Source organism: Siphateles boraxobius, unplaced genomic scaffold, assembly GCF_051911475.1.
Source record: "Siphateles boraxobius isolate OS27281-9 unplaced genomic scaffold, OSU_SipBor_1 12, whole genome shotgun sequence".
Lineage (NCBI taxonomy): Eukaryota > Metazoa > Chordata > Actinopteri > Cypriniformes > Leuciscidae > Siphateles > Siphateles boraxobius.
Genome location: NW_027508722.1, coordinates 11123986 through 11150432, shown reverse-complemented (window position 1 = coordinate 11150432; position 26447 = coordinate 11123986). Strand labels below are relative to the sequence as shown.

The 26447-nt window shown below is 38.5% G+C and overlaps 3 protein-coding genes across 8 annotated transcripts in view; 2 read left to right on the top strand and 1 right to left on the bottom strand.

Moving 5' to 3' along the window:
* The window catches only part of cobl (cordon-bleu WH2 repeat protein), a 146267-nt gene extending 130764 nt beyond the window's left edge, over nt 1-15503 (bottom strand). For 4 of the 6 annotated variants that reach the window (XM_077207628.1, XM_077207661.1, XM_077207655.1 and 1 more), the window contains exons 1-2: nt 15054-15503; nt 14586-14710 (exon numbers count right to left, since the gene is read on the bottom strand). In XM_077207628.1, coding sequence (XP_077063743.1) covers nt 14586-14620 — 35 coding nt within the window. In that variant the 5' untranslated portion in view covers nt 14621-14710; nt 15054-15503. Of the gene's footprint in view, nt 1-14585; nt 14711-14819; nt 14878-15053 lie in introns of all 6 variants that reach the window. The other 2 variants (XM_077207669.1, XM_077207639.1) reach the window with 2 other exon arrangements.
* A 721-nt stretch (nt 15504-16224) lies between these two features.
* ccr2 (chemokine (C-C motif) receptor 2) lies at nt 16225-18214 on the top strand. Its single transcript, XM_077207482.1, has 2 exons — nt 16225-16274; nt 16739-18214. The coding sequence occupies exons 1-2, from the start codon at nt 16247-16249 to the stop codon at nt 17791-17793; spliced, it is 1083 nt and encodes a 360-aa protein (XP_077063597.1). The 5' UTR covers nt 16225-16246; the 3' UTR covers nt 17794-18214.
* Nucleotides 18215-18451: 237 nt separating this feature from the next.
* LOC143716045 (C-C chemokine receptor type 4) overlaps nt 18452-26447 on the top strand; it is a 32950-nt gene continuing 24954 nt past the window's right edge. The window contains exon 1 of the mRNA XM_077208159.1: nt 18452-18486. The gene's annotated coding sequence lies outside the window, so the exon portion shown is untranslated. The remainder of the gene's footprint in view (nt 18487-26447) is intronic.

Here is a 26447-nt window from a genome sequence, read left to right as displayed (position 1 = left end):
CAACAGTTTGGTGACGCTGTCTGAGCCTTATGTCATAATTTTTAATTAGTCACGGTAATACCGTATACCCCGGTAAAATAGGGAGGAGGTTTGACGGTATCAAAATTTGGATACCGCCCAAGCCTAATATATATATATATATATATATATATATATATATAAAAGGTTTTTAAGTTGGTCACGGCTTGATGACCATGGGAAAACGTGGGTCCCATGGTCAAACCAGTTGAGAACCAGTGCTCTAGTGAACTGAACAGCACAGCAAACAAAAGAACCTTTTTTAGTCCACATTAATCCTGCTGTTGTTTGGGCTTTTCTGTTTTAGCTCAATGCAAACAATGGGATTCAACCTGAAGGATCCAGAGTGTTTGCTGTTCTCTTTCAGGAAAGGCCATTGTGAGTGTGGATCTATTTAAGCCATTATTTCCAGAGATCAGTGACTAAACATGATGACTATTGCCTTTTAAAAGGTAAGCAAACAAAGTGGTATTCATTTAGCTTGAATGATGCTAGGCACAAAATTAGTTAAGTTCCTTAAATATGCCCATGTGTTGCCCTTTTAAAATACATTTCAGTATGATTAACAAAAGCTAAATGCTTTTGTTAAAAGCAAAATGACTGAACAGTTTTGTCAGATTTAAATCTCTCACAGTCAAGGTCCATATCACTTCACCTATCCCTTGAGTTTTGGTGTGCATTGCTCCATTGAGGAAACGAGTTCCCTCACCCTCAGCAGATCAGCAGAGTGTAACAACAGGCACATGCCTCTGTGGAGCCATGGTGTTCACATAGCAACCTATTTTTATACCCGAGAGAGAGAGAGAGAGAGAGAGAGAGAGAGAGAGAGAGAGAGAGAGAGAGAGAGAGTGAGAGAGAGAGAGAGAGAGAGAGAGAGAGAGAGAGAGACCACACCCAAGCAGCTGCAAATTTACGCACAGTGTGAATGACCAAGACGATTGGTGAATCTGGAGGGACATTCATCTCTTTACCAGCGTTTGTTTGCCGTTGCTTAGCATGAAGCTTGCTGGCACTGCATCTGCCCTTGATCTCTGGTTACAGTGCCATTTCACTGTCAGAAAGCCCCACCCTTTTACTGCTGAGGTTAAAGCTTCCCAGTCTTTTGAGGAACTATAAACAGCTCACAGAAATGCTACCATACTGACGACACAAACACTTGTAAAAGCTGTCCTGTTGTCATCTGTATGCTCCACCACATAAACATTAAAGTAGGGGATAAATGGAAATCTCACCCTATCTATTGTTATTGATCTTATTTTGAACGATTCATTGGGACATTTAAAAGTTGTTTGTTACAAGTTACAAGTAAAAAAAAAACATGATATATAAAAATGAACAAGAACGGAGTTATCTGTTTTTGCAAATGAACTCTATAACAGAAGAGTTCATTTGCAAAAACAGATAACTCCGTTCTTGTTCATTTTCATATATCATGTTTGTTTTTTGTTTTTATTTTGCATTTGAATATCAATTAGACTGCAGCTGGGTTGTTTTGATTGTGAACACCACAATCGCTTAGACGCCATTCTGCTCCAGTGTATCAATAATGGTGGACTACGATGACAGCTCACTCAGGGCGAAACCATAGAAACACTGCTGTCAATTAACAATCGTGGGAGGGGCGTCCGTTTTATTGACGTCACAAAAACTAACGGCTCAATTTGAGGCAGGGGAAAACATATAATTAAAACAAAAACACTGGATTGATTTTTATCATTATATGATGGTTGTGTACAGGCACTGCCAACACACATTTCAGTACAATCAACTTGTAAAAGTGCATGTACCATTATATGACCCCTTTAAAGCATTGCTTTTTCTTTTGCTATAGATATTTTACATTTCAAAATATAAAGCAAATGTTAATTATTACCCGAATGTTAAAAAAAACACACCAGAAAGAACCGATAAGAATACCGTTAAAGTACCGTATCGATAAGCAGTATCGGTAAGAGTAGTAATACCGTTAAAACCTTAATGATACCCATCCCTAGTTAGCGCGTCTTTTCAAAGTGACTAGCAGCCTTGTCACCTGACCTGAATACTGCACACTGATTCGCTAAAACAGACTTTTCGGGTTGTGTTCACAAACAACAAGGGTGCTTGTCATTTCTGCTGTAAAACATTGCGATGCCTTGACAGTGGAAAATACCGGCTTTTGTGACAAAGGGTTCAGTCAATCTTGTCAGGCGTCTATTTCAGCTGAGAAAAGTTACATGAGGATGTGGAGAATGTCAAAATAAAGGAACCATATCGATATTTTATGTTTGGCATCGATGCATCGTATCGTTAAGACGTTTGATCGATGCATCGTATCGTTAGACGTTTTTTCCGATGCATCGTAATTATTTCATAATAATATCAGGTTATTCCACTAAAGAAATCTGTTGAGGTAACGGGGTGTTCCACAACATACATAACAGGACTCTCCTCAAGCCCACAGTCTAATCCACAATGCCATTCTTTCTCAATCCTAACACCCACAGATGGAAAGAGAGAGCAGGCAGTCTTTAAGTTCCATGACTGCTGGAACAAACACAGTCTGTTCTCCAGGGAGACAGAAAACTCTGGCCCTGTGGTACAAACACACACTGGGGTTCTGGGGCCAATTACCCGCTCTCTCCAGAGAGAAGAAAAAGATGAAGGAAAGAAGGAGAGTGAGAGAATAGATGGGGAAAGGTGCAATTCTGTCTTAAAAATAGCAAAAATAAGAACAAGTGCAGCAGGAATTGAATTGGAGCTGAATTTATTATTTATACAACACATCTCAATATCCTGTTAAACAGTCAAAGTTGAAGTTTTATATAAGGAAAGAAACAATAAAGAAAAGTCACATCTTCCAGTCTGAAGTGACTCAAAGTCAAATGCATCTTTAGGGAAGTTGCCTGTAAATTTATCATGACAAGGTTACAGATACTTTAAAGTAGTTGAGCTAATCAGCTATACCACAGTTTCCAAACTAATAGTAAACTACAGTAAAGAAACTTTAACGCTAATATATATTTTATCAAGGCACTTCAGCTTATTACAGCATACTGATAATACAGAGCTGTATTTACAACCGCATTTAAAAGCGAGATTGAATTGTAAACTACGATTATTGACTGATTACCAATGGAATTAAAACTTTACTACTGTAGTGTGAAGTAAAATCATTTATATGCTTATTATGAAATTTTTCATTTACATTTATTTTATAGTGCAGTTGCAATACAATAGTAATATATTACTGTCTGTCTTTGGAATGATATTAATTATAATAGTCCACCCCCATAGTCTCACAAAATCCTGTGGGAAACACTGACAGAAGAGTAAGAATTTGCCTTCTGCAAAATGAATGGGACGATTCCCAAACTGTCTGTCTTAAACTTGCTCCTAATCCAATGCCTGCATGGATTTAGCCAGAGCTTCACTAACTCTCCCACTCTCTGCTGTGCGTCACGGGATGATCCGTCCACCTATGCTCTAATTATGGTCTAAGAATTAGAGGAGTGTGTAGTTGGCTCACAATGTCTTGAGCACATCACTAAGAATAATGTACTCTGAATATCAACCCGAGTTTGAGCTCCTGGCTTGAGGTTCTTCCCCGATCCTGTTCCCCTCTATCCACTCCCATTGCATCCTCTCTCTCCTCATACTGTCCTGTCTAATAAAGGCAAAATGCTCAAAAATATAAAATAAAATAATATACAAATCTATATAAAATAAAATCTATACAGTGTATTAGGTTTAATAGCCATTTCACTATCAATGGCTAAATAAATGTTGATGTGGTATGCTTTGCTTGGCTTTATGACTTTCGTCTTTACAATGTTTTTACACAGCAATTAGAAATAAAAACTGTGGTTCAGTTCAAAGCACAATTCTGGAACCAGTGTTTATTTACCCAGCGGTTTTAACACTCAATGTGTTCAGTTGACTGATTTGTCTATGAGTTTGTGAACTGTCTGTGTGATGTAATTTCATCATCAGTACGCTGATGTGGACGATTCAGCGCACACCTTCCATATGCATATATGCGAGTGATTTGAGCATGGAACATGGAAAATGAAGTATACCTGAGCCTTAACTACCGATGCCACAATGGTATTAGATGCTTCGCTGGAATCTATTGATGTGGATCAGCATGATTATCTCTGAGTTGTATGTAAATTGCACTAAGATACTATAAGTTTTAGAGATGAGGTGTCCACAATAAACAACTGACATACCTGTAAGGATTTTTCCCATCATCAAATCTTTTCACCCAGTTTATGTCGTATCGATGTTTACATTTTTTTTTAAGGAAGTAAAATAATGCCAAATGTTTTTGAAACAAAAAGCATGTTGAATTGTACTACTTGAAAAAAATATGCATTGCATTAGCCCTGCTTATATTTTAATGCATATGGTTGAATTTTTAAGCTGTGAATATTTAAATTCAAAACATTTCAAACACATTTTCATTAGTAAAATTTCAAAAATCCATATTCACCCTTCATATTTCACTTCCAAAATATTCAAACTGATTAAAAATACAACCTATAATATTCAACAGGCGGTTTTCGGTCCATTTTATTTCGCTTCGCAAATTCGCTTCCAGAAATTGACGAATTCATTCATTCATAAAAACTCATTCACAACAATTGGGCATGCATTACTTTTTTTCAGATGATTATCTGGGTCAGTAGCCTTAATATGCATAAAAGATGATAAAGGCACAAAAGCTGTTTATGTTTCATTCATTAACTACATTGTTACTTTCCCTGTGTAGCCTTACATGTTATCAGCTTTTTCTACCATGAACAAAATTATAATCGGTTTCCCTCAATACCTCATCATACTCAAGGATTCCCCTTCCGTCAGGACAAAACGCTTAACGTAGCTTAATGGACTAATACAGTGATATAAAAGACCACACTCGCACCTTATTGGGGAAGTGCCTACATACATGTACTGCATTAGATTAAACTGGGAAGGGTCATAGCACTTTCATATTGTTGTGCTATATTGTTAGTTTAACTGTAAGTCGCTTTGGATAAAAGCGTCTGCTAAATGATTAAATGTAAAATTGGCTTGACATTCGCACATTTAGGGACCGTCTCTAAAGTAACATTGGCAGTCATATAGGCGTAAACGTTTCTAACTTCAATAGCAAACTTCAATTTATTTAAATAAATTAAGCATTATGCCTTACACCTACATGAACACTTTACAGTTGGTTTTATGACTAAGTCGTTCTCTTCAAATGGTATAGTTAGAAACGTGTATACCAATGTCGTATGTAACTTTAGAGATGGTCCCTAAATGTGCGAATGTCCAATGTCAAGCCAACTTTATGCCAGTATCCCTGAGAAATGCTGAGCATTAAAGGGTAACTAAACCCCTGGTCAGAGCCTGACTCCACCCACTGGCAATATTTTAAAAATGCTGGAAAAGTGGGCAGAGCCCAGCGGAGGGGGGCGTGCACCTGAGACGCATCTCATTGTATGGAACCTGCCTACGTCACCAACAACCGCTGCATCACGAACCACCGCAACCACCAATAGGAAAATTCAACTGCAGTAGCCACCGTTCAACCTGACGAGGGCAGCACTCAGACGTTTTTACACCATATATTGTAGAATTAAAACACTTTAAACCCAGATGTCAAAAAATGTACTTGAATCAATTAACAGCATTTATGAAGCTCCATTCTTACTGATCATTAACTAAAAAAAGTTGTTTTAGTGTTTAGTTACCCTTTAAACTTTGCGCGTTAAGTTCATATTCTGAGTCCTTCTGCTTGCCTGCGAGTTTGGTCTTTTATATCACTGTATTAGTCCATTAAGCTACGTTAAGCGTTTTATATGTCCAGCAGGGGAATCCTGAAGTATTGAGGGAAACCCTATTAGCCTACTACATGCAGCACAATCTCCGCAATATAAGGTTAACATTATAATCTCTTCCACGGTAGAGAAAGATGCATGTAGGCTACACAGGAAAAGTAATCGTGAAGAAACTGAATTTCACATAAAACAGACGTCATAATAATCACAGATACACTTACATTGTTGTAAATGAGTTTTCAATGAATGAATGGCTTGCTCTAACTGTTGCTCTGGTCTTCGTCAACAACACGCGCTTGCACCCCCTGCTGGTGAGGTAGACTAACAGCAGATGGAGATTATGATCGGTAATCTACTGCTTTTCCTGCAGTTCCTGGATGTCAACGTTGAATTTACTGTCGAATTTGAACCACTGAATTTGTGGAAGCAAATTTGCAAAGCGAAATAAAATGGATCGAAAACCGCCTGTTGAATATTATAGGTTGTATTTTTAATCATTTTGATTAAATATGAATATGGATTATTGAAATTTTACTAATGAAAATGTGTTTGAAATGTTTTGAATTTAAATATTCACAGCTTAAATATTCAACCATGCAAGCCCTAAAAATACAATGCATTAAAAATAAAATACAAGCAGGGTTAATGCAATGCATATTTTTTTTCAAGTAGTACAATTCAACATGCTTTTTGTTTCAAAATCATTTGGCATTATTTTACTTCCATATTTTTCTCTGTCTTCTGACTTTAGAATTTTTATTTTTTTAGCTGTACAGGTACTGATTCCCCTGTTGTCTGCGCTGGTAAAGCACAATAATATCTAAAGAGGCGGCAGCCAATGAGCATGAGGATTCATGATCATGTGATGATTTTTAAATTAGCACCAAACTACTGAATGCACCTTTAATAAATAAACACACAAGCGGAGCAGTGTTACCCCTACCAATGTTTTGGGGGGGTCAAAACGACCCCCGTGGTAAAAAAAATCCTAGGGGAAACACTGAGGAGAGATACATGTAGAATTTCTTTGAAAATTTGAGGAGCTGTGGGTCTGCTCATGAACAGGTTCAGACCGAATCCGCTCTTTCGGTGAAAATCTGTGGAAATGTGTGAAATGCACTTAAATACGGAAAAAATGTATTAAACGAAGCTGAGATAGAGGCACGGAAGATGTGTAGAACTTTATGATTGATGGATATTACAATTCTGCAGAAATCTGATGCAGTTTTCAGCCTAGATCCACTAGGACTAAGGGTGTCCCGATTTCGATTTTAAATCGAAATCGATTGAAATTAATTCACAAACTCAAAAATCGAAATAAAAAATGGAATCGTCGATACTGCCACGCCCCCATGTCGCACCCGTGATGGAAAGTTCGGATCGTTTTACTGACTCTATTGTTCAATCTCGTTCATCAAAATTAACTAATCTTTTTTCTAGTCATTTCAGGGGCTTTAAATGTTATGCTTTTAACAGGCAAATTCCCCGAACACATCCAACGCAATCTTAATCATATTCTAAATTAAGAAATCATTATAATGCAGTCAAAAGTAATTTACAGGGAACATTAATACTTGACCTTCCGAGTCTTTCGTTCATTTGTCGCATGACAGAGGCAATGAACGGATCGTTCATGAACGACTAATCACGGCGCGGGAAAAAAACACACGTGTTGAAAGGCTGTGAGTCCTCTAACTTGGATTCTATGCCCGAGCCCGAACTTGGCCGATATTTCCCGTCACTATCCTCGGGCCGGGCTCTTGATCTATAGACGTGCACTCCCAACGCAATAGAGTGCGGCACGGGACTAGATTTGATGGCCGAGTGCGAGCGCGGGCGGTAATGAACTCACTCTGTGTGTGCGGGAGAATAAAAAGATTTGCGGGACTCCCTCAAACTAGAAATATCTATGAATAAAACATATAAAAACTAATAATTTTTTTTCATCTGTTGCAGAAAAGCAACAAGAACAACTAAAACAAAATAGAAACAATTTACAGGCCAGAGTTTCTATTTATAACATGTTTGCAGCATTGAGCGATTTAGCCAATCACAGACATATGTGTTGATTTCTTGAACGCAATGACCAATCAGAAGCATTTAAGATAGACTCTCCTCACCGCTCAAAACGGACTTTTTGTTCAGTGCTGAATTCTGTAAGCTGGCAAATCCTCTAATTATAACAAACAAAGTGTAGGCATATTATGAAAGATTCATTGTGCAGTCAGCTTCACTGATAATAACAGAGATGTGTGAGATTGCGATGAACTGATGTCAGCTTTTTAGGAGCAACAGCAACCTGTGCTTAAAAAAAAAAAAATCAAGAATCGAATCTAACCGTGACCTTAGAATCGAAAATGTAATCGAATCGAGGATTTGGAGAATCGTGACACCCCTAACTAGGACTGATCATGAGTTACACAAGAGTAGACGTTTGACACCTTTAGCCTCTAGTGTCTTATTCAGCCTCTAAGAGATTACAATTGGCTAATGAGTTTGTAACTGCATATTTCTCTATTTGGCATCGATTACATAATGCAACCATACTTTGGACAGATCTATAAAGAGAGTCATTATTATGCAAAAACTAGGGATGTGCGAGATTAGTCGACTAGTCGATTCAACAGTACAGCTGCTAGTCAAATATTAGTTGTTTACATTTATTTTGCACATTTAATGTTTACATGTTCTATTTAATGTTTATATTTTTACAAAGCCAATGTTTAAAGTCCCTTTAAAGGCAATTTAAAAAAAATTCTAAACACATTATAAATATTAGAAATGTTTTGCTAAATCACATTACAAAGACTGTGAACTGTGAAGTACTGAATTGTGGAGTTAGACCATTAAACAGTTTTTCAATTCAATTTTTTTGAAATTTTACGGATTTTTTGGGCGGGGTTAAAAGGGTACTCGATGACGCACTGGAGTGCCTGAGCTCCTGGCCCCGCCCCTACCTGATGACGCACTGGAGCCCCTGAGGCTGGCCGCTCCCCTAACAATATAAATAGAGCACATTCGCATCAGTTTGCCGCTCAAACGCGACTTACTGTCAGTATTATTAGTTACTACAGCTTACAGTTTGCTAGTTAGCTACGTCATTGTCACGGAAATGCGTACTGGATGCGATCACGTACAAAACAGATCGGTGTCCTTATTTAAATTTCCTAAATACGATCACATCAAGAAGAGGTGGATTAATTTTGTGAAGAGCCACCTTGATGGAGAGCTGAGGATCACCACCAAAACCCGCCTTTGTAGTGATCATTTTACACGGGATAGTTTTATAAACTTTCGTCGGAGACAACTGGGATTCGCTGATAATCCGCTGTTGTGTTACTGGTGAATGAGGCCGAACGACTATCTCCCGCCTCGGCCTTCATCCTGTCGCGCCGACAACTGGAGACATCATCGGCAGTGCGTGCCCACCAATGAGTGTAAGTTGCCTTGTGCGCTTATATTATAATTAACCTAATAAGCTGCTAGGAGCATCCATTCCGGCTGTAGCGGGTGACAGTTGATTGTGGCGATGGCAGCTTTACCACGAGTGGGCGTGGTTTCAGCGCAGCCAGCGGACACGCCCCCAGCGTTTGAAAGCAGAGACTACTGCTCATTTTTTCAAGATTTTGATAGCTTATTGTATGTACTTGCCGGCTTTTTTTATCATTCAAATTTGGCTTGGTGTCTAATAACACATTTTTCTGTGATATGACAAACTCAGAACACATACTTCATTTTAACTTTACAGGGACTTTAAATTACAGTTATGTTAATGTTACATTTTAAAATTAATATATATATTTTTTAAAAGTGTATCTCGAGCGGAAAACAAAATTCAGTTTTACCTGTCACGATAAACTAGTATATAACAATTAAGCTTGCTTATAGTCTTGTTATACTATCGGTAATGAGGCACAAAACGGTTTGAAACTTTGTATATCGGATTAAAGGAGAACAATTTATGAAGGAAACTTACTTGAAACTAGAACAGTTGCTATGTCAACATCCTAACGAAGTGAATACATAATTAAATATCTTAGCGTGCTGACTTATGTTGTCTTTTATTTGAGGAAATCTGTTTACATGGGCTTTAGGTTTGAACTTACAGATAAAAATTGACTTTATTTGTCATGTAGGCTACTGTAGACGGGCTGCATGGAAGTAGATTATCTATAGTAGTTGCTATAGTTACAGGGGATCAATAACAGTAAAGTCCAAACATTATTCCATTCGAAAGCAAACATAACTATGACCTATTCACTCTGGAACACTTGAGTGAGTACACTTAAGGGTGCATTGCATGACTGTCAGAATGTTGCCTTGAGAACGTTACATAGCGCCTTTTTATTATTTTAATTTTAGTTTTTGTTAAATTTTTTGTGTAAATTTAAATTAAAATTTTTGTTTTGAACAACTGTGCCATGAGCATCTACTTTCCACAGAGCCCTAAAATGTCATCTGAAATTAGCCCAATGTTACCGCACCTTGATCCTATGAAAAATAACAGCAAGTTATGGGAAATAAGATGACTATGAGACTAGTCTTGGAGGACGGACCAACTTTCTTGTAGACGTGTTGCTCTGTGGCCTCTATAAAGGCTGTTGAACTGAGTTTTGAACAGTTCTCATAAAACACCACCTGACAGCAGATTCCCAAAATAGTCGTGGCATAACAAGCTAAAGCTCAAGGACGATCAGCCCAGCCCAAAGAAGACGCAGACGCTACAATATCTCACTCGTGAGACGACTCAACGCCGGCGATATGTTATGCCCTAAATTAATACATGATTAACTGACTGTATTTTTCTATGTACATTTCCAAAATGCAATTTCTGTAAAGCTGCTTTGAGACAATGTGTATTGTGAAAAGCGCTATACAAATAAATTTGAATTGAATTGAATTGAATTGAATTCCCATCAGGGTCAAATAAGTTAGCCCAACTTCAGTGAGTTAGGATCACTTGCAATATCTAACTGAAAAGATCCTGGTTGTCCACTGTCCACATCAAAAGTGAAGGATTCAGTAAAGTTCACATGAACAAACATGAAGTTGGTCAAGCTCATCACACCTGATGATGCACTAACAGACCACACATGAACCACACTTGTGCTAGAGCTGGTATATTTGTTGAGCTTATATTAAGAGACCATGTGCTGTGCCAGATATGCAAAGCTTGTCTCTCATCTTTGAGCCTATGAGAGACACTCATATTTGAGGTGTGTGAAGCCTTTTTAACTCTGAAAATATTCTAAAGAACACTTTTTAAGTCTTAAAAAGGAATATAATTTCAAAACAAAAATAGAGATATATCTTTTCAGAACATTAGACATGGAGCATGTTTTATATGGGTGTGTCTACGAGCTAGTTGTGGTGGGTGTGAACAGGGAGAAGGGTGTCTGATGCAGTGGTTAGTACATCTGATAGACAGGATTATCCGTTGTGGGCTCTATTTTAAGCACCAGTGACAGGGAGGCTGACATATGAAAGCAGAAATATGAGCTGCAGTGTGCACTGAGGCGAACAAATCAGGTTTTTCTATAACCTGAATAAAAGGACGCAAATGTGCATGTAAACTTAAGTGTGCTAGTTTTTTTTACAGTCTACTGTATGGTTTGAAAAGGAAACTCTGGATGTGCTCTTCCCTTAACAGCGCGCCTATACACGGGTAACTACAGCACAGAGAATTTTCAACATTCTATCACTATCCTGTTCTCATTATAATGCTGAATTTAGAATGTATATTGGTGGTATTAAAATAAATTATAGAAAGTGATTACAATTACCACTGCACGTTTTCTAATGCGTACAACGAGAAACAAGTTTAAATAAAACATAGGTTTACTGTTAAAAAATGAGATTACTGTATTATTATTAATATCATCAATGATTTTTGCCTATCTAAAAGGAATATGACGGTCTCAAATAACCCAACGATAGTCAATAATGTCGGACATTGCATTTAAACTGAAACTGAAGAGTGAATGAACGGTCGGTTAACTGCAGCGTTTTGCTAGCTGTTTGTTGAACTCAACCAAACGCACCTTTTTTGAGATTAATCAGATATAGACAACATAAAGTAATCTTACAGCTTAGATCTGCATAAAAAGACGCAAATGCGCACATGAACTTGATGTGCTAGTATGATCTTATTGTGGACGCGCTCCTCCTTTAACCGCGCGCTGAAAAACTACATATATACCACATTTTAAAAATGGAGAATAGAGGATATGTTTGTAAACATAAATCCATCACTGCACTTATGATTGTAAGAAAGAACGACAAACAATATGCGTTACTACTGATTTTGAACAGAAAATACTTTAACAAATAATAAAACATACTTAGAGGTTCTAAGGAGCGTCAGATTCAGATTGCCCTTGCAAAGCTGGAATTATCCCTTTTTTCAGCAATAGCCTTTGTGCACAGTTTTGTTCTCTCCCAGGTTCACAGATCAACTACGATCCCTATACTTGACATCACACGTGCTGCGATCATGCTACGAAATCAATGCTAAAACGATTTATCGCGCAGCCCTAAACTGTACTCTTTTTCCAGGTTGTTGTTGTCTTTCTTTACCTGGATGTCATTAGAGAAATATGCTTAGTGAAACTTAACCTTTATCTCAAATAGTTTCTCGTATTTGATATTGCCATTCAATTCACTGTTACAGTACTGTTTGACCTTCATGGCTGAATACACAAAACTCCCAACACTGACTGATTGAATGTGCCTTATCTCAACGAGACAAAAAAACTCACTTTGGACTTCAGATGACCTTAAGTAGAACAGAGACAACTGTTTTTTTTCTACCTTGTTTTTCAAATGATGTGCATTTTGTTGTACTGTGCCGTGATGTACTGTACATATGAGTGGAAAATAATTAATTGTAAAATGAGATCCAGCAGGAGTAAGAATTCCTCATAGAGCAAGAAAACAATTAGCTGCTAATTAAGAGCGAAACACCCGCATGCTAAAGGAAAAAGTAAACATGGGGGAAATATCCTGACCCGTTTAGCAGACTATTAGTTTAAGGTTAGAGTTAGTCGAATAAGTCGACATTTACAAAGTAACAGTCAGTAGAATGGGAACCATCGGGGGACCATCTAAATAAAGCAACTACCACTTTCAAGCCTTAAAAAAGGTAGTAAAGACATCATTTAAGTAATCATTGTGACTCCAGTGTAGGGGTGGGTGATATGGCAAAAATATCATATTAAGATTTTTTCAGGAAATTCACAATTCTTTTAATCACAAGATGGTCTAAAGTGGACTATCAAAATAAAGTGTAACCTGGTCTATTTCAATGTCTGAACAGCTCATTTCGCCGAAAGGCAACAAGTTTGCCATGTTTGAGACAAATAAGATCAAATCAATCCTCCACTAAAGTTGAGAAAAGACAACTGGCCTGTGGGATTTGTGAGATAATAATTAGAGTCCTGCACTCTCTGAATCACAAAGCTCTCAAAGAGCCATTTTTAGACATGAAACATTTACCAAAAGACATTTCTCAAAGAAATGGAAAGAATCACATATTCATGCTAAAGACATAAATTGGAGTAAAAGGTGTGCTTTAAAAGACTGAACCATTTTATCCTCAATGGGCATATTGCATATTATCAAAACTGACACCAAGACAAAAAAAATAAAATACTTCATCCTGATTCTAATTTGAAAACTCACAAATATATACTGATATGTAAGAGAAATACTACAGTAATGAGAAGATAGCAGCGGGAATGCTCAACAACTGTTAAAGCTTTAAATAACCCCAATCATCCACTGCTTTAGCAATGTAGAGGTCTTGTTACATAAAAAGGGGGGCTGTGGGTAAATCCACAAAACAGACTGTTGTGTTGTGTTGTGTTGTCAGAGGGAGGACACTCAATGGCTACTGAGATATGTTACCATAACCAGAAGTTTCTGTGAGAAAACAATTCCACTGGGGAGGAATTTATATCACACCTGTGTTTACTTCTCATGATGCTTTACTTCAATAATACCAATAAAATATACAGCACAGTTTCTGTTTAAAGTACATCATTTTGATGTAGAAATACTATGCAAACATGTTGTTCAGTAAAATGGAATAATGAGCTTTTGAGTCAACAGCAGAGGTGACAAAGGGTTAGAGAGGTGGAACACAAAAGCAGGTGACCGGGCAGTTATTTGTTTTCATTTCCAGGTTAACTTTACTCTCTTCTCATGTAGCTGTTAGAATAAAGCTTTTATACCAACAAGCCAAAAAAATGCCTTGTCAACCTTTTTGTTTGGGAGTGTTTTAGACCAAGTAGATCAGATCTGTAATGAAAGTAAAACCAAAAACTTCAGATTTTCCCAAATCAGTATTTGGGGTACTAATTTATGCAAGTCCTCTAAATCCCTGTGCCCTTAAACTTCCACTTAATCAAACTCCCAACTCATTTACGGATACTTTCACTCTAAATAAAAAAAATTGTTTAATGAGAGATTTGAAGTGTGGCTTAAATAAGCTGGTCAAGATAGTTTAAAAGAGAAAATGTTCGAATGGGCACACTATATGAACCATCATCTGTGGATCTGGATAGATAGATAGATAGATAGATAGATAGATAGATAGATAGATAGATAGATAGATAGATAGATAGATAGATAGATAGATAGATAGATAGATAGATAGATAGATAGATAGATAGATAGATAGATAGATAGATAGATAGATAGATAGATAGATAGATAGATAGATAGATAGATAGATAGCATTTAGTAAAATAATACACTCACCCTACAGGTCTGATGGTAGCGTCTCCCAAATTCATCTGTCATAAACTAAATCCGTTTTGTATCAACGCAATTCACTCGTAGGTCCAGGCGGGGACATTGATATACCTCAAAAACATTAGTGTCACCTTTAAAGAAAAAAACATGAAAATACACTTTAGCAGAACAAAGATCAAACTCTTTTACAAAAAACACAGCGGAGCAGCATCAAGGTGTCACGGTCACAGAATAACTTACCGAAATACAGAAATACATAACCGCAGTCTGGACAAGTGTTTGGTGTAAACGTTACACACTTATGAGGGAAAAAATGATGGCATTCAATGATTCAAATGTTTCACTTCCCACAACAGAGACTACGAACGTAACACTAAAAAGTTTAACCCAGATTGCCATGAAAAGTTAAGCGCCAAAGCAAAACCAATATCGCCAACGCAATATCTCTATAATATAAAACACTGAAATGCTTACGTGGATTCGGCTTCTTCTAAGAAGACAGAAACGGCACAGGCGTTCTGAAGTCTAATCCGTCCACCAGGCAGCGCCGTTCCCGTGGCTTCTCGAGCCCGCGCTCTACTCTAGCCTGGAATTCTGAGCGCGAGAGCGCGCCCGATAGAACAGTATTGATACAGGATACAGTCAGAGAACAGTGCGCACGAGAAAACAATATTGATACAATGAGACTGTCAATAAATGACTTTCTCTCACCACCTAAAAACTATTATCTAAAGGACAGTTTGCATTAGCGTGACTGCCAATATGTTGTTTTTTGTCATTACCGATTTTAATTGTTATATAAAACAATTATAATTATAAAAAAACATAAAATCAATTTACGTAATTATCAGTAGTGTTCTTGTAATATCAATGTGTAATTGCTAATAAAAATAATGGATTGTACTGTGGTAACCGTTTAACTGCAACAAAAGCCATCACTTAATATTCAAATAGTATTTACTCCCAGCGTCCCTAGCGTTTGTTATTCTTTTGCGGTCTCCCTGGTTGGCTACTCGCCGTTAATATGCCCCGCCCTCTGTCTATTTAACCAGGATTCTCGGATACGTAGGTCAAACCATATCAAAGTCAAACTCGGGAATAAAATTCTCTCAGACCGATGTTAATCTATATTTAGGACGCATTACAGTTTTCTATTTATGCATAACGGAGTTTGAAAAAATATTATATTACAGCATTTTACAACTGTCTTCCCAGAATGATAGATCCCTTTGCACCGTAACCCTATGAGAACGTTGTAACACTTAAATAATTGTAGTTGTAAAAGTTAAAAGAAGTTTCTTAAAATACTGGAAATCAATGTGGAATTGTACATAGGGTACAGTAAAAGCTAATTCAAGCTTTAAATAGAACAATATTTTAAACAGATAGGCTGGCTATGTGATAAAGTGTGTAAATAATTGTGTGCTTAATAGGCTATAATCATGTATCATATAGTCCTATTGTGCTTACGTCTAAATTTCAAATTAATGAATTCAATGAGGCAGACAGCAGTGTGATATTTTTTAATGTCATTCATAAACAGTTTAGTTTTTGGTGAGATGAAGTCCCGCCTGTGGGAGGTCCAGGAAATAGCACCTCCTTTGTAACGCTTTTTAACAGACAGGACCACACAAATTTCACATTTTCAGCTGTCATTACCAAGAAACATGACAGAGGACAACGGGACTGAGCCTGGTAGGTCATGCAGTCTTTTTAGTCGTGTAATTATGCTACATAGTACATTTTTATAATAAGTTCATAATAAGTTTTTATAATTAGGGCAGATTTATTTTATAATAATTATTATTGTGATTTTTGTTACAGCATTCATTAAAATTGTATTAATTATTTGGTAAAAAGTTAACCATTAAAAGAAATAAAACAGCGTGATTAGGATATGCATTTAAACATTAAAAAGTATAACATTTCAACACCTATCCTGAACACGATGATGCTATGACCAGTAGATGTCATGAAAACACAAATTAAAATTCAAGTCTGTTACAAGTTCCTGCTTGTGGTGTAATTTTATTTTGTCTACCTTCAAGCCTAAAAAAATGTTGAACCAATGTTAAGATTACAGAATATATTATAAGCATATTATACTATTATAATTCAATTATATGACTCATCATTGTGTTCTTTGTGTGCCCTCCAAGATGTGACAGAGACCTATGGTGAGTACTATGACCACCAAGGAGAAGAGATTTCTGGAACCCCATGCAACAATGGCAATGCGAAGGCCTTCAGTGAGGTTTTCCTTCCCACTCTGTACAGCATAGTTTTCATTGTTGGCTTCATCGGAAACGGCCTGGTGGTGTGGGTGCTGATCAGATACCGTCAGAAATCCAATATGACAGACGTGTGCCTCTTCAACCTAGCCCTATCTGACCTGCTCTTTCTTATGTCACTCCCTTTTTGGGCTCACAGTGCCATAGATGAGTGGATTTTCGGCAAATTCATGTGTCATACCATGACAGGTTTCTTCATGATAGGCCTCTATGGTAGCATCTTCTTCATGGTCCTAATGACATTGGATCGCTATGTCGTCATCGTCCATGCCCACAGTCTCTTTTCCAGAAATCGGTCTGCGAAAATGGGTTTGATTCTGGCCTCAATTGTATGGATGCTCAGTCTGTTTGCATCACTCCCTAATATTATTTTTACCAAAGAGAAAAAGGATTCAGGCAATAAAACATCCTGTGGAACCGATTTTCCTGAAGGTACAGCCTGGATGTCATTTACCTACCTTCAGATGAACCTCCTGAGCTTGATTATCCCCCTGATTATTATGAGCTTTTGTTATTCCCGGATCATCCCCACTCTGCTCAGCATAAAATCACAAAAAAGACACAAAGTCGTCAGACTTATTCTGGCTGTGGTGGCTGTTTATTTCCTCTTCTGGACTCCATACAACCTTGTCATGTTTTTCATGTTCCTGCGGAGGAAAGGCTACTTGCTTTCTTGCGACTGGCATACTAATTTGAGCCTTGCCATTCAGTGGGTGGAAACTATCGCCTTAAGCCACTGTTGCCTCAACCCCATTATCTACGCCTTTGCTGGACAGAAGTTCAGGAGAGCAGTCCTTAAAGTCCTAAAAGATCAGTTTCCATTTTGCTTTAGCCATTGCACAAATTTGTCTCGACAGTTATCTGAACGCAGAAGCTCAGTCTTTTCCAGATCTTCTGAGTATTCCTCGACACAAATTGCATAGCGCAAACTTGTTCCTCCAGAGAGTTGTTTTTATTCTGAGTTGCTTATATTTTTACCATCCCTAGTTCCCCTTTTTATTGAATGTATCGAGTTTTTCTTGAATGTAGTTTTTGTTCTGTTTTTTGGCAGTAATTATGTATGTTAAGAATGAGAATGCAGAACTTGACGCTGTTGCTAAGATGTTCTTCCCTGTGCATGTATATTGCTTATATTTGCAAATGATTCAGAAAATGGTTTTGATATGAATGATTTCATCAGAAATTGTATCTGTTTGTATTTGTCTAAGGGGTTAAAAAAGGGGTTATTTTTCAGTTATGACTTTTTGAAATCTTTCTTGAAATACATTTAGCATGTATTATATGTTTTGATTTTAAGTTTTTTTTAGTGCTAAGTGGTTTTTAATAAAGGATTTTTAATGAATGCATTGTCCTGATTGTACTATGTATTTAAAGGTTTATACAGAGGGGGAAAAAAACTTTAACCGTTTACACTAAATAAAAGTACTCTATATTTTTTTATATAATATACCAAACCCTTGAGGTTGAATTCCCTAAAATACTTATAATTGGAATTATGACGTGTCATATTATGTGCAGATGGGCTTATTTAAGTTGGTGGTGGGGTTGGGGGGCGGGGCTAACAGTCTGTCCGTCACAGAGAGGAAGTCTGACGCATAGCTGTACACCACATCTGCGTAAGTGTTTATCTTTCTATGAAACGTTTGGAGGCGCATTGTGCGTCTCAATTCACATGTGTATGCATTATTCGAAGCCATTTTTGTAGTGTAAATGGGGGAGGGAGGTGTAACATACACATGAAGTGCTAGATACTTAGAGTTGCAGCTTTATTTACTTACGGCAGGAAGAGAGGGGCTATCAGACTTAAGTGTTGGATGACAAAATAACCGAATAATACTCTTAAACAAGACGGGGAGGACATAGTGCTTAGTGTATAGAGCATCATTTGGGACAGTTTCAAGAATGTTACGTTTTTGACCGTTTGTTTAATAATACTCCCACTTTCTAAGACTTCTCTCTTTAAAGCTGCCTGGTGTGTTGTCCTCTAAAAAAAACTATTTTCAATATTCATAGGTTTCATCAAAGGAAAGCTTTTGAGGTTAGTCATTCATTTTAGAAACATATGGGAATTTGGTTGTATTGTGATCAACAATGTGGGCAACCACTGGGGGAGGGGGGTATTATTGTGGCAAGGTGCATTACAAGCTCTGTTTGCTGCTTGATACTGAATAAGATGAAAGGTTTCTTCTGCTGCTGGATCAGTGCAGATAAGTTTGCGAGATCAACCACTAGATGATGTTCCAACATCCTCTATCACATCCTCTATGTGCTCTGCCTCAAAGAAAGGCAGAATAACAACAAGTGAAGTATAATAAGACTTCTCAAAATTGTATTAAAAGAACAGAAATGAGACAATTAATATGGTACACAAATGACTACATATGAACACTTAATATTATTAATAATAACAAGAACACGGATTTCTGCTCTTACTTCATTATTCACTTTATATATTTTATTTTTACCACAAGAGCCGACATGGCCATTTTTAACTTGAATGTGCAAGCTTCTGGTGTGGGCTTATTTTCTTCTTTTTTTTTAATGTGTAAATAAAAAGTGTGTTATGCTGCTTGATGTCGCAAAATGTATTTGTTTTAATATTATTTTAAATATTATAGTACTCATTCGCTGATTTGTAGCACAAACAGTTTACTGTGTACTGCACTTTTTTTTCTAGTTATTAACCTATAAGGGCTAATGAATTACCTTTCAGTTTGAAAAGTAAAGTGGATATAGGCAAGTGAGAAAACATAGGTCTTAAAGGGATAGTTCTCCCCTTAAAATATTATCATTAACTCACTTTCATTTCATTCCAAACCTGCATGAAATTCTCTATTCTGTGGAGCAAAAGAAGATAAAAGTAGAAAAAAGGTTTTGACGGTTTATGTCCTCTCAGTTGTTAGCACTGTCGACTGAAAGCAGGTCCCTGGATTGAGTCCAGGCTGAGCCAGGAGGCCTTTCTGTGTGTAGTTTGCATGTTCTCTCTGTATCAGTGGGGGTTTCAGCTCTGAACAGGGAACCCACAATGCAACGCAAACAAGGGCCCCAGGCAGTGCTTAAAAGGGGCGGGCTCTCACTGCTATTTGAATGGGAGCGTTTTGCAGGGGCTTGACTGTGCGTGAACAGGAAACTCGCGCAGTGTTTGAACTGGGGAGCTAGCAGTTATCATAGTGATAATATGGTTTGATTGGCTGAGTACGTTGGAATTGGGAGCATGGTTGGACCTGATGTAACACTAGAAGGCTTCTGATGACCACCCACCTAGTGCTGGTTTTGAAACCAGAATCATGTAACTGGCTGGTTGGAGTCATCGACGAATAGGTATTTATGCTGCCTTTACATGTTGTCACCATATAATGGTAACGATCATCCAACATGCACATTTTTGGACTGCTCCCTGTTTTTTACAAACTTCTGCCCTCACCTGTGTTGCCGGTGTTTGCGAGGTTCAAGCGGCCATGGGCTTACATTTCATCAAACAATAGGGGGGGACAATTAACAGAAAAATTCTCAAGAACAATTTTTGAAGAGGAAACTAATTTTACAGCCAAAATTGTACTTCTAGCTTACACAAAGGGATAGTTTTGTGTCCTCCACATAGTATTTTAGGTTTCGTATGGGACAGACCTGATCTGCCATGTAACATCATATTGAACAAATCCCAACACAACAGTAGATCTACAATATTAGATAAAATCAGTTCACACATAGGCTTATCGCTGTGTTAGCTGTAATGGGTGACCTACTATCCAACAAGCTAGAGCCCCTTTCACACAGTGCGTTGATCCCGGGAAATTGCCAGAACACCTTCTGTGTGAATCCAAACACGACCCGGGATTGATGCCGGGATTGATCCCGGGTCGGGGACCTAGTAACATTGACGGGATCAGTCCAGGAACGCGCGCTGTGTGAACAATAGCCGTAATCAATGCCGTGTCGTAATGATGATGCTGAAGTGAAGTGAAAGCAGGCTAGTGAAATGGTACGTAATGCGCTAGTTTATGATCGAATCAGAGAAAAAAATGCACAAGCGTGGTTTCTCCAAAGAGAAATCGCAGCTCATAAGCAAACTAGACGCTGCTGAGACATTACATGTCACATCGATGTCACGTGTCTTCATGGGATTTTTACGGGTTGTGTGTGAACGCACTCTCTGATTCCGGAAAATCACTGGCAGTGTGAATGAACCAAAATCAAACGAACCCGGGTCAAACCGCGTCACTTTATCCGTGTATTTTCCGAAATCTCTGTGTGAAAGGGGCTATAGAATAATATATTGGATATCCTTTTTTTGTCATGAATAATTTATTAATGACACGGCGTAATCTGTATTAAAGAGAAAATAATCACTTCATCCAATGATTAAAGTTAATAAGATAGCCTTGACAGCCGACTTACGTGAGTTCCATAACTACAGAAGAAATTGTTCTCTCTTAAATCGTTAAATCAAACTTAAATCATTTGCATTGTTTTATTACATACACAATTATTTTAAGTACATATATTATTTACAATACACAGCATGGTTTTTAATATTTTAGGGGGGACAACCCTCACACTGCGATTTCCGCCTATGCTAGCGACTCACTTTTCTAATCCCCGCGAGCCCTCTGTCTGTGTTCACTGGTTTAACACTACCAGTTAGTAAGTCTCCCCTTTCTCACAACAAGCATCCTCGCTGCAACAATGCAACTCATATTCTCACGCCTCGTGCAAGAGATGTGACTTACTCTCAATGCATTAAATCTCATATGCCCCTTAGATATAACTTTGCTCTCAGTTATGCTGATGATAAGCAAATCTATTTTACTGCAGCACAATTCTGTTTTTCATGCCCCTTCCTTAACATCTTGCTTACATGTGTCAATGTTGGTTGCAGCACTCTTTATTTAGAAATAAACTTAAATCTCCACAAAACAGACTCTCATGAACAAGTTCAGAAACAGAACAACCAACATAACTGGCGAACAGGACGAGGCCGGTGGTGCGAGTTTTAATGAGCAACACCTGTGAGGCACACCGGTCTAGATCATCAACGTCGTCGCTCCTCCTTTATGCTTCCGCTCCTCTGTGAGAGATGCGAGACAGGTGTGCCTCACAGGTGTCGCTCATTAACACTCCCACCACCGGCCTCGCGCGTTCTCTCACGTCCCTCGGCCTCGCCTGTTCGCCACAATAGCATAATGTAGAACCATAGCATAGAACTGGCCATGAATAGAAGGACACACAGGGCTTAAGTACACTGCAAACAGAGGAACTAATGGGACTGATTAACTAGACACACCCGATAGCATGTGAAGGCAGCATTAACCTGGGAGAGTCTGTTGCAGGTGAGATAAAAGGGAATGGTACAGCTGGATGGGTGACGGGAGATTGAAAATGCAAATGAAGTGGAAATCCATATACTTCAAAACATATTTATTGACATGTCACTTAAGTCCGTAACATCTGTATCTGCCATACATTCCTCTAACTGCCAGAGGGAGCCATCTCCTGAATACTGAATACTGCAGTTTCCTTCCGCATCACTTCCTGTTCCTATCTGATATAAGCCATGTTGTTTGTTCATCATGTTGCGAAGTATTGCCTGTTTACCCTGTTTCTTTCGAGCGTTCTCTCTACTCTGTTTGTTTATAATTCTATGCCTGTTATGACCACGTCTCTTGGATTAAGGATCTGGACTAGTTTGCTATCAATATCACTACTGTTATTGACCCTGTGTCTGTTTGTCGATCACGTTACTTGGTCTGAAGAATATTTTTTACTGCTGATTTTAATAAAGCACCGCACATGGATTCACACAATCAACAGAGTCAATCAGTCATCGTTAGAGAATACTTCGCCAGATCAGAATCCAGCGGAGATAACGCAACTACAGACTGCGTTTGCTTATCAAACTGAAATGATCAAGGATTTCCAAGGCCAACTTTCAGCCCTACGGGCTGCAAACGAACATCTCACGCGTTACATTCAACCTCTCCCACCGAACAGGCCTGATACGGTAAGAGTCTCTTTACCTGACAAATTTGATGGCACAGCTGAAAGATGCAGAGGGTTTTTGCGTCAATGCACTATATATTTTTAGAATCAGCCGGACGCTTTTCTCAGAGATTCGATCAAGTGTTCATTCATGATGGCACTGTTGACTGGCAAAGCCCTCGATTGGGCATCTGCTGTTTGGGATCATAATGATCAATTGAGAACCTCGTTTGATTATTTCTCCACGCAATAACCAACCAAGTTTATTGGCAACCTCACTTGTTACCCCAGCTACCAATATTCAGGAATAGGTTTGGGTACCGAAACGTGGTGCCAATAGGGAACCGGTTCCGACGTAAACGGTAGTAACCAGACCGAATAAGAACGGAAATTTCGGTGCCTGACTCTCTGTGTCATAAGGGGCACACACGCAAGGTCTCTCGCTCTCTCCCTCTCCTTCTCCGCTGTGCGCGCACTAACTTATACAGTTTGGAGCACAGTCTGTTCTGTCTCGCATGCGCGCTCTTGCTCGCTCGCTCTAGATTCCAGGAGATTATAACTAATTTCCGGGCATCTGGGAGCCGTTATCAATATGTGGGAGACTCCCGGAACTTCTGCTGATAGCGAAGGGATTAATGAAGATGCCGAAGACAAAACGCTCCAAGGTTTGGCTGCATTTAGGTGTAAAATTACACGTCAGAACGCCCTCTGGGTGTGCCGATTGTCTGAAGCGCATATGGAATCACGCCAATCCATTGTCTGATGGCGCAGGCGCCGCCTCGACGCTCTTACGTTGTCATATTATATTAGTGCACGCATCATCTTCTCCTCAGATTTCTCTGCCGAAAAAGGAAGCTTGTCAGCAGCGCGAGGAGCTTGGCAGCGAACGCAGCGTCTCGTTCCCTATTCAGAGAACATAGGTTACACTTGTACCCAGAGACGTTCTCTTTCATAGGTTCACTCAGCGCTGCGTAGCTAAGATGCAGTGGGAACGAAATATCAAACTCGCCAAGCTAAGCGTTGCCGTAACTAGTACAATGACCAGATAATTTATATGGGAACCTGGAGCCATGTCGAGATTAGATTACCCTGGTAGTAATCTCTATTAATCTCCAGTATTATTAAATAGTTTGATACAATATTGTTTTATTTGATATTATGTAAATGTAAATTTTTATTTTATATTGGTTTATTTATTAGTACCATATGCTACTTGTATTTATATTATTTAAAGATTTAAGTTAATATTGTGTCCAGTTTGGCCCTGTAAATAAATGGGTATTATTTTTTGACAAAGTGTGTGCGGTTTTGTTTTCTTAAGTACCGTTTCAAGAACCATTTAAGCACCGGAACCGTTTAAAAAATAGCAAGTAGGTACTGGTATCGGATAAAACCCAACCGATACCCAACCCTATTCAGGAACCAGCTGAGCCCATGCAGATCGAATTCACCAAGGTGTCTGTGTCGGAACGGGAACAATGCAGAGTGAACCGCCTATGCTTCTACTTTGGTCCGCCTGGTCATTAGTGTCGTTCATGCCCTAGCAAACTCAAACCAAAGTACCCCATTACCTACAATGCTGACTAAATGTTTTTCTCTTCTCATCACGCTCACCGATGCTAATTCTTCTCAAGGTGTTCCAGCGTTAATTGACTCTGGTTCAGGATTGAATCTGATTCATCATGAACTGGTCCATGAACTCAATCTACCTGTTATCCCTTGCATACTACCGATTAACATAACTGCCATTTATAGTCAAACTATTGGAGAAGGAATTACTTATTTAATGAAAATGGTGGCTTCTCGTAACTGTACTAATGCAGAAGGAACTAATGGTACCCGTTCCGGGTACCTGTTCTTAAATGTGACTGAGTTGAGACGACAATAATCTATGCAGGGACGTAGACCTCCATCCTGCTTTTCCACAAAGAAAAAAACTGAAGCCGCGGGTGATGTGGAAGGACGGATTAAGTCAGACTCCAAAGCCTCTTCGATATAATTCACCATGGCTTGCGTTTCTGGGATGGTTAGTGGGTAAACCTTGCTCCTAGGGGGTGCAGTGTTGGGTAACAGCTCATCAAACTGTTCCGTTTACCATCAAGATAGGCCTGTTCCACTTAGAAACCATCTCATTCTATGTGACATCAACGCCCCAGCATACGGTAATCTTAGGAAATCCATGGCTGACTATTCACGACCCACAGATTTCCTGGAGTTCCAAGGAGCTCACAAAATGGTCACCACATTGTTACTCATGTTACCTCCAGGTTCTGCCACAATTCCCCTGTCTAACTACAAGTATTGAGAGTCCTGAGACTAATGAACCGGTTTATATTCCCCCAGAGTATTCTGACTACATTGAGGCCTTCAGCAAGACCAAAGCCACTCAGAGAGGAACTATAATGTTGGTAATAAGGAACTGTTGTCCATAAGAGCAGCACTGGCAGAATGGAGACACTGGTTGGAGGGAGCTCGCCATCCATTTCAAGTCATTACAGACCATAAGAATCTGTAATATATCAGGTGTGCAAAGGGTCTCAATCCAAGGCAGGCCTGGTGGTCATTATTTTTTACAAGATTTCAGTTCACAGTCACTTGTCACCCGGGAAGCAAGAACGGTAAAGCTGATGGCCTGTCACCAAGGTATGAGTCAAATGAAACTTCCTGCTGCCAAGGGCCGATTCTACCTCCTTCAGTCATTGTGGCAACTATTCTTTGGGATATATTCGCCAACAAATCACGCAATGGGCACACATATCTCTGAGCTCCAGACATCCTGATATTCAATGCTCAATTGACCTATGGCTAAGCCACGCCCCCTCCACTCACTCCGACAAACAGTCAACATTCAGTGACAGGCGCTATATTTAGTTATGTTGAAGAGGAGTGAAAAGGCTACATGTTTTGCTATAAAAAATAAAAAATAAAACACAAAGTTCCCCATTTGTTTTGGTAGAAAGTTGTCTAAAATGTTCTGCTTTAATATGTAATTAATGGTTCATGATCAAATTAAATATGTACAGGTCTAAGCTGCATACGTTTCCAGGACAAGCCTTATTTACCATCTTAACCAAGAGTACCTCTCCGTTAGTTTGGTGCTACAGTATTTACATGAATCATTCAGCACAACACTGCTAACATTTGTTATCTCGGTTATTTACAGATACGTTAATGAAGCTAAGTGACATGATGTACAACGCAGCTATAGAAGCTAACGTTAACGTTATGTTAGAGATGTTAAAAATAACGTTCAAATACGTTGTTGACTTAACGTTACCTTAGAACAGATGTAGACATCCTTGTTTAATTTATCCACGTTTAGTTGGTGTTGTGGTCTACCGCATAACTTAATCGAGAACAGACACTTATCTCGGTTGAGATGTGGCTTAATTTGGAAAGGGTAAAAAATACACACTGTCGCCCAGCCTCTCGGGATACCTAGTGTCAGAGTTGCATGTACTCCATGAACACCGTTTGAACATTAAAAAACGTAAAATGTTTTAAACTTAAAATGGCAAGAAAAGACATAAAAACGAATGAAAACTGATTAACTGCAATGAATTTGCAATGCATACTTGCTCTGAAGAAAACTTTGATT

Coding starts and splice junctions, on each gene's coding strand:
- ccr2 (XM_077207482.1), top strand. CDS start 16,247: ATGACAGAGGACAACGGGACTGAGCCTG. Junction 16,275..16,738: donor GGACAACGGGACTGAGCCTG/GTAGGTCATGCA, acceptor GTGCCCTCCAAG/ATGTGACAGAGACCTATGGT.